Consider the following 13,234-nt stretch of genomic DNA (forward strand, 5'->3'; position numbering starts at 1 on the left):
TTGCGTGGTGAGTGACCTAGCCTATACATGTAACTCTCTATCACTAGACGTTTAAGTTCATTTTTGGGAGTATGTGTGTAACTCAGCGCAAATGATGCCTTTTCTACATGATGTGTATGCAAATGAAAACATTAAACAAAATGAACACGCTTTTTGATTATTTCTATATTTCTTTCCAATTGCAGCCAAAAAAGACAACTTTCAGCAAGATTTTAGCAGTCTTGACGAAATTCGTCCATCTTCCTCCAAACACCGAGAAAACGTATACATGAATTCAGAAATCAAGAAACCACAAATAAGTCCGAAGAAGAGCTACGAGGCTGAGGTTGATGATGACGAGCTGATTCACTCAGAAAATCCTTACGGAGACGCGTACTTGAACGAGATGACCATACAAGATATACCTTTAAATCGGCTGGAGTCGGTAATAGCAGAGAAAAGAAAAGATAATAATGACGGATTTCAGCAAGAGTACGCTGTAAGTTGTCAATATAATTCTAATATTTTGTGCAAGAGAGAGGGAAAAAAATTCTGTCTTGCAAATTTGATTTGAAAACAATTTCTTTTGAAATGTTTTAAAAATTGTCCACAAATTATAACGATAATTTACTTTATTTTTATCACTCCATCGATATCCCAAAAATTTATTTTGGGTATATGAAATGATGGAAATAACGAATAGTAATATCTTATAGCTCCTATAAAGAATACAAAATTTAGAGTTTGACAAACACGAACCTCCGGATATATCAGAGGTGGGATCAGATGACTAGGAAGAGTAAGAATTCCCTGTCGAATGTTTACCTCCGGCGTGAGCTCTATATCTCCATCAAGTAAATGGAGTAATCCGCAGACAAAATCGGTGTGTAAAGAACGGTCTAACAATTGATATGAAACACGTCAGGCATCATTTGACTCAATGATAGTTTGGCAAACGAAAATGTTATCACGACCATAGAATTTACGAAATGCTGGCTTTATGCGAGCCAGTTGAAATCCCTTTAACATGAACTTGATTGTCAGTAGCTCGATATATAAACTGATTATACGCAGAAAAATCACTTGTGTATCGAATAAGTTGAGACACAACTACTATATGCAGGTGAAAATGGAATATTGCTACATAAATATGGAAAGTTGACGTTAGAGAAGCTGAAACCATCCCTATTGTTATTACATAGCGGTCGGTTGTCATAATGATTCTAAACATTCAAGCAAGGGGACTAAATATGCACATACTGTAGAGAATGCATGGGGTGCCGGGGATTATTTTTGTGTCTTCAGCCGTTACTAAATATTAATCATAATTTTCATTACTTCTTGTTCTGAAGAGTTCCAATTTTGTTTTAGTTTCGATTCACTTCATATTTAAGCGCCATATGCGCTCAATATGAATCCTCCTAAGATATCGATAACTTTGCTGTGAACCCTTTGGTTTTTCAGACGTTGCCATATGGAGAGCAGCATTCATGTGAAGCTGGGAAGAAGGGAGGGAATATCGTTAAGAATAGGTTTAAAACAACGTTTCCATGTAAGTGATCAATTTGTGAACATCTCGTTACCGACTATTTACGTCCTTATGCACTCAACAAGTCTAGTCTTAAATTTATCGGGAGGAATGGTCGTGCAAAGTGTTGGGAAGTCATGGGCTTTGATGTTGTTCATTTCCGAAAACGTTTGCGATTTCAAATTTAAGGTTGTTTTTTTAGATTCCAAATTTGATTTAACTCACTTCTGGCATATGTAGTCGCACAGTTTGTTTAAAGTTTCCCCTTCACAGTTGTTGATATTTCCGTGAGGAACAAAAATAGAGGTTTGGTAGAAGATTTACTGGATCTAACACAAATACGTTTGAAACTTCTTCTTCACGGCTGTTAGTCCCTTGGGGATCCGAGTTAGCATAGATTCTCAGTATCCCTTGCTTGTTGTAAAAGGCGATTAAATGGGGCGGTCCTTCGGATGAGACCGCAACAAACCAAGGCCCCGTGTCACAGCAAGTGTAGTACAATAAAGATGCTCAAAGACCGTAATCGCCGAGCATAGGCCTAATTTTTCAGACCTTCACTGAAAATGGCGACGTCTCTATATGAGTGAAACATTCTCGAGTGGGACGTTAAACAGTATACCATCAATCAATCACAGCTGTTAATATTTTTTCAAGAGCAAAGATAGGGCGTGGTAAAACATTTACTATATTCAGCAATGTATCTATGTACGTAAGGGTTTTTATGAAGTTTAGGAATCCAGTATATGCCCTGTAAATCATAGTCATACGTCCCACTGACTGGAATATTAGATGTATCTTAAACTGAATCATGATTTTTGAAGACTGTCATCTCCTCGAAGAGTAGAAAGAGTATAAAAGGATTGCCAAATGAGGAATTAATGTCAAGTCCGTACAGTTGTAATAATGCACCTTGCAAATATAAACAATTTTGTCACAAGCTTTGTCAGCTGGAACCAAAACATATTCTTCATGTAACCTATCTAATGCTTTTATCATTTCTAGTTTACTAAATACAGAAGGATAGAAGGTACGCATTGTCTAATACTGGATTTTAGTATACCTCTTATACTTTTTATTTCGACAAGGTGTCTAGTTCTTTTTTATATGTATGCCATCGTCTGGCATAATCTTTGACAGAATTGAGAATGGAAATAAAATGTTGTAGCCAATTGAAAGACCGGGGTTCTCTAAGTATAGGACCTTTGAACATAAGTGATTTCAGACCCTCGTCTTCAGCTATATCAACATCATTAGTAATGACATGCCCTGTGGTTAGTCTATAATTGAACAAATACGAAGAACATGTACATGTAGGTGGATTATGCATGAGGTGGGCTTATGTCTAGTAACGTTTGTAGCTAAAAAGTTTTGGATACAATAGTAGAAGCATGTTTGTAGGAAATACAGGGTGTATACTTCAACTTGAATTATGCTGGAATACAAGACTGAACTCCTTGAAACGAAGACGTTTGCTCTTCTTAATGATGAAAGGTGAAGATAACGAACAGTGATCAATCTCAGAACTCCTAAAAGCAATACAAAATAGATAGTTGGGAAACACAGACCCCTGGACACACCAGAGGTGTGATCAGGTGCCTAGGAGGAGGAGTAGACATCCCCTGTCGACCGGTCACACCCGCCGTGAGCCCTATATACTGTTCAGGTAAACGGAGTTATCAGCAGTTAAAATTGGTGTGCCAAGAACGACTTAACAATCGGTATGAAACACATCTGACAGCATTTGACCCAAATGATAGGTTCTATTGACGAACTAGATCGTTATAACGACCATAGAATTTGCGAAATGATATCCATTCCTTTTTTAGTAAATTTAAGTTTAAGGAATCGTAGAATTCAGTCTACATTTTGTATATCCTAGTGTTGCAAAATGAAAGTATAGGAATCTTCCAATAAAGTATTCAAAACATTTGATGGATCAGGCTAAAGTTGTGTGCGAATATGATGTGGACATAATATTGTCTAATGACGTAAGGTAAAGTGAATAAAGTGTGCCATCGTGTATGTTTGGTCTGATATGAACGATGTCCATGACTGCGTTTACGTCTTTTTGTATTTGAAAAATATCTCATTCACCTTATTTCCTGGTAAATTGGACAAATCCCCTACATTGTATACGTTGTCGTTGCATCCATATGAAAACATAGTGTTCATAATCTTCAGCCAGTTGTACTCTCGCTGTCTACGAAAACGGTACTTAAAGTTGCGATGTTGGTATACTGGTATTTTTCTTTCCTAAAATAGTTTTAGCAAGTTTGTTGTTATTTCGGATTTCAAACATTTCGGTTGAGCATCACTGAAGAGACGTTATTTGTCGAAATGCGCATCTGGTGCATCAAAATCAGTACCATATACGTTTTACATGTACATTTATGTGGTATATGTATGTAGAACTGTCTCTATATAATCGCCAACCAACTGACGACCGGTGGGGATCAGGGTTAAAATAGGTTCTGAGTACCCTTTGCTTATCGTAAGAGGCGACTTAATGGGGCGGTCCTTCGGATGAGACTGCAAAAAATGAGATCCCGTGTCACAGCAGGTGTGGCACGAAAACGATCCCTCCCTGCTTAATGGCCATAAGCACCGAGCATAGGCCTAACTTTTGCAGCCCTACACCGACAATGTATCCATATGAGTGGAATTATTCTCGAGAGGGACGTTAAACACTATTCAATCAATCAACCAAATGACATGATCCTTTCCATCCATTCACCAGCTGGATTTCTTGATCGTTGTTTAGGGGGATAACGGTAATTATTCAATAGGTTTACATATCGAATCATGAATTTAACAATCTTTTATGTATTTTTATTGTGACCGTTTGCACCATTCCAGGTGATCGGGAGACAGAAGTTTTTTTTTATTTCTTATTCGAACATAACAGTGCTTTAAGGGGACGATTGTTCACCTACGTGTATTTTGTAATGCCGCTTTATATAATGTCTATGACAAGTATTGTTATTGACCACAGATGACCATTCAAGAGTAATCCTGAAAACGGGAGCGGATTACATCAATGCCAATTACATTGAGGTAAGAACATATCACAGTTGTTATGTCCCCGTGACCTGGGTATATGTCTGTATCTTTGTATGTGACTTGAAAATCTGGTGAACCGAAGCTGCTTGATGAATGTTAATGTCCACAGTTTGAATTACATGTAGTTGTAGGGACATGCTATTGCATTTAGTGTTTTCCAATCACATCGTGTTAAGATTATCCAAATGCTAAATGAGAAACATGCCTTAATATCGCAAGTGAAAATATCAATTAGCATCAAATATATAAAATATAAATCATACTGTTAGCATGGCATATGATTATAATTTGTGTTGGCATTATTTTTTATCCTTACATATCTCATTTACTTTTGTGATATATAAATTAGTGCCTTATATTACCTTTACATTATTGTTTGTAGTTGTAATGTATGTAATATACGTTGTGCAATATAATAAGATATATGTCTTGTCAGTAAATGGCTTTTCAGAGCTGATGTTGTATCGCTATAAAATATGTCTGACTTTGAATGACGATTGTTTGATTTTTTATTTGATTTTGCAATGTAACATTTAATTTTTGCAATCATTTTTATAATCGCTGTAAATAAGTGTCAGTTTAATGCACTTGGATCCACATTAATTACCATGCACCTTTCGTCTTAGGGAGCCGAAAGAGATAAAGAATACATCGCATCACAGGGTATGCTGTAACTTCCGGTGAAGCTGTGTGGAAACATTACCTCATCACAATCTAGCACTGTATCATCTGATCCGGGATCTTGCGATACCCCATAACTGCAATGTTTTTATTATAACATATAAAGCTACATGAAAAACGATGCTAGTGTTCTCTATCGACTGTTACAATGATAGCATATGCACACATTGTATATCATAATCATTATTTAAGCAGTTGTGAGTTTCATTTAACAATTATCTTCCTGTTGTCTAGGACCTAAACCAAACACTGTGGGTGACTTCTGGAACATGGTTTGGCAGGAGAATGTCTCTGTTATTGTAATGGTGACAAATCTAAAGGAAGGAAATAGGGTACCTGTATATACAAAACAATAATAAGTTCTGATGAATAAAATTCAGCAAACTTCGGGACATTATCCAAATAGTAAATACGTCCCCTTTATTCAGCTTTAAACTACACTTGCATAAGCTTGCAATTATGTTTACTTTAAGCAATGGAGAAAAAAACAAGTAATAGAATTTTGTATTTTGCAGAAGAAATGTGCAAAGTACTGGCCAGACCCAGACAAACACATCGGATACGGAAATGTTTCCGTGGAAATTATTGAAGAAAAACATTACGCGTTCTACACTGTGCGTAAATTGACCATGATTCACAAAGAGGTAAGTTAGTTCATCATGTACAATATATGGGCCAAATTGAAAATTTCAAGCACAGTGAAACCATTTGAAATTCCAAAATGCATTCTTCCCAACAATTCAATTCGTTTGTGATAAAGATAAGGTCAAATTACACATAATCACACGGATTTTGACGTCCTCATCTTTAACTTATGTTGGTCGTACTCTTGATTTTGTTTTCTTTATAGGAGTTACGATATTGATCACTGTTTGTTATCTTCACCTTTCATAAATTAGCAATTACATCATTGTATTGTCTCGTTTATAGAACATAGCGTGATATTTTGTTAATGTTTTTATTTTTAATTGTTGTTTCATGAATAAACCTAGACATAAAGTATTGTATAGAGTATCGATAACAGTTACAAAAAAAATCACACTGTACTCTTTACAAAATAGAAAGAGGGAAGTCGTAATAAATTAAAGTGTTGATCTGATGGTTTGCTTTATGGAGATGTAATCATTACTGTGGCATCTAGTTTGGGAATTGCGCCACGATATAGCATACTCATTCACAAAACACCTTGCTAGGTACTTCAATGCCCAACAATGAATAATCAACACTTTTTTTTGAAAATGCACATGGTACATCTTATATGACATTTCTCCTCTTCAATTGGGATACACACACTATTTGATGAAAGGAGTTTGGATTATTGTTACGCTCAAATAAAGACGATCGTTTTCCAAAAAGCTATAGTCTTCCTTTTAGTTGCATTTATTCACATATACAGGTACGCTGTTTCAAAGATATATAAAAGAAATAATAGATAGCAAAAATAACACCCAAAACAATATACTCATCAAATATTTCACCCATTGATAAGAGTTTTCTTTCTTCAATGTAAAATTACCAGTACTAAATCTGGAAAGTGTGTGGTGTGTGTGAAACCACATGATCTAAGCCGTGAAGGTTATTTGCAAACTATCTATTACATAACAAGATGTCACTGACATTGAAGTAAAGTACGGGTACTCTTTGTCTGTGTTCTTCTGTATTTCTTATTCTGATAGTAATAGATATTCATATTTCATTGTCCTAATGTTTAGTAAACTTTGTAGCAAAGCGCAATTATTGAAATGTTTCGGTGTAGAAAGGTTCCTTTAGTTTGAAAATCTAAAAACTGGCCGATAATAAGAGTCTCATAAAACGTCTTTACAGACGAAGAAGACGCGCTTCCTGACGCAGTACCAATATACGTCCTGGCCTGATCATGGAACTCCTGACCCCCTTTGTCTCGTGGTATTCCATAATCACGTGACCAGAACAAGGACCAATCATATTAACTCTCCGGTCGTCGTACACTGCAGGTAGACTTTCAGCTTCAAGGAAACAAATCTCGAAACAAAGCTAAGAAATTTACAGATTTTATTTAATTATCATCATCTTCCTAGTATCACGGTTATTAGTGTGTAATTACATTATAGCGCTGGCATAGGTCGAACTGGAACATACATTGCATTAGACATCCTGGAACAGCTGGGAAGAAAGAGGGGAAAAGTGAACGTCGCGGAATGTGTCAAAAGGATGAGAGAAAACAGAATGAACATGGTCCAGACCTACGTATGTATCTAACAACTTAAAGGGACTGGTTCATGATTTTTTAACAAAACATTTTTTTTATTTTTTTATGTGAAACATTAAAAATATAACTCATTTAATGTTGACAGCCAAGATTTTGACCTTCTGAATGCAAAAATAAAAGCATAAATATTAGCCTTGAATCTGTGTTATGTAAACAAAGACTCGAGTCTTTTCATATATACAAACACACCAGTGAAATGTTAATTTTGTAAAATAAAGCATCTAAATTTTGCATATTCACAAATTTTAACTTTTAGATGACACATTTTACCTGAAGAATACTTAAAATGTGAAAGATATAATAACCTTAAATCGATAACCATTTCTTTTTGAAAATTTCGTAAACAAAAACATACCGCAATCTTTGTTTACAAAACAAAAAATGAACTCTCCAAAATGAGCATCTGTGATAATGTATATCCTTATTTTTTGTGTGAAATCTTTTAAACACATCAGACGGTAGATTCTGATCATCAAAAGTGAAAAGCAAAATTTTGGGGAAAATCGTAAATCAGTCAGTCCCTTTAATACATATTGTATCTCTCAATAGAACGACATACCCAACCCAAAATACTCAAGTGCAATTGACATGATTCTATGGTTAATTTTTCGTGATGTAATTTTATTTATGGTGTCTTCTCATTTGAACTTTTAATGTCCCTCAAGATTTAGATCTTTAATTTGTTGTCTGAAACGCTGCATGCACAGTAAACACGTACATTGTTACAGGATCAGTCACAAATATAAGCATATACATAATAATTGGCCTTAGTATGACAGATAGGGTTTGCAAAAGACTCAGACGCAAAATCGTCCTTTATACATTAGATATTAATGTCCAGCAGATATCTAAATAAGCTGAGAATGCTAAAAGATATTAGTATAATGTTGTATACAGCATTACATAACTACCTTTTTTTTTTTTTTTTACATAGTACGGAATCAAAAAACCAAGACGTTAAAGCAAATTTCACCTTTCAAGCTGAGTATAATGCGTAATTGTTTAAGTGGTGACGATTATTATTTTTTCAGGAACAGTACATTACAATATTTCTTGCGTTATATGAAATAGTCAAATCTCCGATTAAAAGGATGACAGCAACAGAGTTTGCTGCTTGGGCTGAAACCATGACTACCGATAAACCAGCAAATCAGAGCGTGCTGCGGGAGGAATTTCAGGTAGGTGAAAGTGGGTGAATGTATGATTGTGTGAGTAAATCATTGCATGATCAAGTGATATCACGAGTAAGTTATTGACTAAGTAAGTTATTGCATGAATAAACTATTGCATGAGTAAGTTATTGCTTGAGTGAGTAATTGCATGAGTGAATTAGTGCGTGGTTAAAAATATTGCATGAGTAAAGTATTGCATGAGTGAGTTATTGCATGAGTGTGAGATCGTTCTCCCCGATTGATTGCATACGTGAGTAATTGAAGGAGAGAATGAGCTAAGAGATAGATGTTTGATTACATTAAGGAATGAATTATGCAAATAACATGAATGGGTGAATTTGCAAGTGCGTGAGTAAGAGTGTTGGTGTATGTGCAAGTCAGTGGATTGATTTGAACATACACTATTGCCAAGATGTTTACAACGAAAGAGCACAAGTTCTGAAAACTTAGAATGTCCTCTCCTAAGTGGATAAATGTACACTGCATGCGGATGCTCAAGTCGATTATGCAGTCGGTGAATTGGTGGCTAAAATGATATGGAATCATTAGATTTCGCTGGAACTCAATATTTGCGGATTTCGTGAGAATTTCTAATGCATGTCCATAATTTTTCAATGAAACCGTATCAACGTAATTACATTCCACTGGGATTGTAAAATATCCACAATCAACGAAAATTGACCTCTTAGATTTAATTTCTTCTTTACATTTTTGAGAGACAATAGATATAATTTGAAAACAATGATTAAAACGACAAAACGAAGTGTTCATCAAGTAAGGAAGGTATACATTTGTATCATTGAAGTGATATTCCTACAAAATTGAATTGGTGCATGTTTATTTTGTCCTAGCATTTAATGACCATTCGACCCACCTACACCGCCCTTGACTACAAAATAGCCAAAGAACGTCAAGGAGACATTTACAGCAATGCTATACTACCATGTAAGTAGATAATGACACGGTTGCCGGCAATGCTATACTGCCATGTGAGTAGATAATGACACGGTTGTCGGCAGTGTTCTGTACTCAAATGAGAATTTCTGAACTATGCATATTGCATCAAATTTCCGTGTTTCACAACAACACGTGTTCTCGTCTTCAAACTGTTAATTTCCTTAATATAGTCAGTAAAGGATAGCATAGAAACCTTTGATATCAACAGATATTTCAAATAAACACTAGTCCACACATACAGTAAAATATTACTAGAACTGTTTCAATCCGATATGCATGACGGTATCGCAGGTAAAATACGTTTCCTCTTTCGACAAGCAGATCATCCAACCAATCACTCCTCTCTGTTTTGTTTTTTTGTTGTTGTTTTTTTTTTTTGGTTTTTTGTTTGTTTGTTTATTAAATGTTCCATCATTCCTTATCCATAACAAAGAGACAGGAAGTTTTGTGGATTAAAACAAAGTAGATTATATATATATATATGGATTAGTAATAAGCATCAATTTTTGGCTTTTCGACATGTATTCATACTTCCATAATATCGTAATCTTCAATTGATAATGCAGGGCCAGTTTTTTGACGAAGTTTTTGTAAACAATTGTTATCGTTTCAAGAAATCAAAACCAACTATTCTTTATCGATTGTTTCATACTTTTGTGATATTTGCTTTTATTTTCACTCAAAGGCTATGATAAACAATTTCGTTACAATCTGAATTTTCATAAAGACATTCCTTCCTACTTTAAACAAACGAATAACCCTCAGTTTTAAATTCGCCCATTTAGAATGAGGACGAATTGGACGAAAATAAAACGGAATTGAACATTTGACTGTAAACAGTTGTCCATTATCTATTGATTTTTCTTAAATCAAATAATTGCTTCTTTCATTATGTTTTAATTGATTAATGCAATTTATGCTTTATTCAATGAATTTGATTGCCTTATTTTATGCAATTCCCATGAAACCTTTCTTTTTTAACAATAGTGGACAGATATAGTATTTATCTCTCGTCTGCTGTACCCAACCGTGGAAGTTTCATCAACGCCATTTCTGTGCCAGTAAGTGACGTTATATAGCGTATAAATGCAGCAATTATCAGTAATACAAATAGTAACTCAATACCATGCTTTAAGTAGTAGCTACCAGATAATTATAATATTCAACGATGAGTGTGGGGTGAATTTCGATTTTCGAGGAAGCTGATACATCTTATTGACCGAGAGTATATCCGTGTTTCATGATTGCAAGCACGTAATACTTTTTAACGGGTAAGGGTGGGCTGCAGGAGGATGATGTGGAAGTTTGTTTCAAATTCTTGAGAAGGAAAGAAAAACAACGTATTTACGCTTGCCTTCGAAATCCAAAATATGTGTGGGAAAGGGAGAATAAGCCATCACATATTGTACATCTACCTCAATTTTTGTAAGTTCCCATATTTCTAATTCACTTTGACTATCAAGAGTTATGGGGCAGTCACCAAATATTTTCTTTTATTTCAAGGAACAGAAAACGCCTATTGTCAGTGGGGGTCCCTTCAACCCCGATTTTACGTGCCTATATTGAATAGTTTCGAACATCGAAACTGGTAACTGAAGTTTGTTTAACAGTATAAAGTCATTCGAGTGTGTGTATGGCCTGTTTGTAAGTGAATTGAAAACTACTTTACATAAGCCGACCAAAATAAAAGTAACCAATCGCATCAATTCAGAAACTTCCAACTTAGTTTGATTCCGATGTCAGAAAAGTCAAATGATCTGTTTACCTCGAAGGTGTGTGGAAGTAGACATACCGTTCTTTTACTAGATTGTTGTATATCATCTTGGAATGATTCATTTTTTCAACTGCGACATGCATAACAATAACACAAGAAATATAAAAGTCGCCTATAACATTTATGATGTCATATCAAAGAAAAGAAAACCGTTTTATAGGTCGGATCAGCTCCTGTCTGATTATTGTTATGTAAACAGAGTAGACACATTTTATCATAAGCGTTCTTTGTTTTACTTTTAACATATCTTTGATTTATTTCAACCTAATCGTCAGTGAATTAGAAAATTTTTAAGGAAATTTGGCAATGAAAAATGTGATGAAAATGTTTTATTTGCTACAGTCGTATACAGAGAGTAGGGCGTTCATAGTGACAGAGTTCCCACAGACAGAGGATGCTGTGGACTTCATGCGTCTCCTGGTGGATCACGAATCGGACACTGTAATATGTATGAATCCACTGAAAGACATTGGATCAGTAGGTTGTAATCTAGTAATGGACATTCTTAAACGAAATCAAATATACTCTGCTAGGGTTTTGAGATACTCAAAAATCAGTCTTTGCGTCAAGTTTTCTCTTGTTCACATCTAGATTTTCTTGCATATATCACAATGTATGCATGCATAAGTATGTTTACATATATATATTTATAAAAATGCATACAAAAATGCGCAGTATTCCTATATGTTTATACTGTTCAAATATTACGGTGCATATTGAATAAACTTTCTTAATTTTAAGACTGAGGCATGGTTTCCACATCCCTCCTTTTCGAAGTCCCTTCCCCCGTACACGGTTCACTGTCAATCAAAATCCGGATTTGACGTCATCAGCACTACTATCCACATCCTTCACGTAAGTAGATTATTTCAGTTTACAACGAGATTCTATTATTCATAATCTCTCTTCTTTTCATCAAATAATACAAAGATTTAATATAGATATGCTATACTGTATGTATGTAAAACAGGCATCATAATCAGATGTTATTTTGAATTTGTACATTAACGTTATTTTACGTGCAACGAAGTGACACAGTACGGACTACACAGTATTTGAAATAATTCTTTATTGAGAAATCATTATGATAGCATTCAGATTATCTGCTAACAGGGATATGTTGTTATATAAGATGTAACTATATATTCAGTGTAGTTATTTCATTTAAAAAGTTTTCTGCCATTCATTAAAGATCCAAATCAAAAACTAAAGTATAGGCGAAAAAGAGTGTTACATGTATTTGCCGGAAATATACTTATCCAAAACTGGAAATGAAGTAATTTTGCAATGTGGACTAAAGTTCTAACGTAACTTTTCCACAAGACTACCGGTTCAAAATACCGGTTCAAAATAATGTACAGTGGATAAATTATCCTTTGAGGCGTAATTGCATGGACTCTTGTTTACGACATTGGGTCAAATGCAGTCTGACGTGTTTCATACCGCTTGTTAGGCCGTTTTTTTGCACACTGATAGGGCTCACGACGGTATGACCGGTCGACAGAGGATGCTTACTTATCCCAGGCACCTGATCACACCTCTGGTGTGTTCAGGGGTCTTTGTTTGCCCAGGTCTCTATTTTGAATTGCTTGAGGGAGTTATGAGATTTATCATTGTTCGTTACATTCACCTTTCATAATATATATATATATATATATATATATATATATATGTGTGTGTGTGTGTGTGTGTGTGTGTGTGTGTGTGTGTGTGTGTATCCTGTATAGACCACGCTATCGTGACACGCTTTTTTGTATGTCTGTTATTTTCGGTGTAAGAAAGAATTATTACTGTTGTAAAAATAACATAGCAATACACTTTGTATAATGTTGAAC

The 13,234-nt window shown here is 35.0% G+C and overlaps 1 protein-coding gene across 1 annotated transcript in view; it reads left to right on the top strand.

The window, feature by feature from the left end:
- The window catches only part of LOC125661744 (receptor-type tyrosine-protein phosphatase kappa-like), a 70,167-nt gene that overhangs the window by 52,432 nt on the left and 4,501 nt on the right, over positions 1 to 13,234 (top strand). The window contains exons 13-25 of the mRNA XM_056147623.1: positions 186 to 478; positions 1,444 to 1,531; positions 4,500 to 4,561; positions 5,194 to 5,230; positions 5,483 to 5,580; positions 5,764 to 5,892; positions 7,073 to 7,221; positions 7,339 to 7,474; positions 8,528 to 8,674; positions 9,520 to 9,613; positions 10,613 to 10,686; positions 11,742 to 11,876; positions 12,141 to 12,254. Of these exons, the coding sequence (XP_056003598.1) occupies positions 186 to 478; positions 1,444 to 1,531; positions 4,500 to 4,561; positions 5,194 to 5,230; positions 5,483 to 5,580; positions 5,764 to 5,892; positions 7,073 to 7,221; positions 7,339 to 7,474; positions 8,528 to 8,674; positions 9,520 to 9,613; positions 10,613 to 10,686; positions 11,742 to 11,876; positions 12,141 to 12,254 (1,556 nt within the window). The remainder of the gene's footprint in view (positions 1 to 185; positions 479 to 1,443; positions 1,532 to 4,499; positions 4,562 to 5,193; positions 5,231 to 5,482; positions 5,581 to 5,763; positions 5,893 to 7,072; positions 7,222 to 7,338; positions 7,475 to 8,527; positions 8,675 to 9,519; positions 9,614 to 10,612; positions 10,687 to 11,741; positions 11,877 to 12,140; positions 12,255 to 13,234) is intronic.

Source organism: Ostrea edulis, chromosome 8 (genome assembly GCF_947568905.1).
Source record: "Ostrea edulis chromosome 8, xbOstEdul1.1, whole genome shotgun sequence".
NCBI lineage: Eukaryota > Metazoa > Mollusca > Bivalvia > Ostreida > Ostreidae > Ostrea > Ostrea edulis.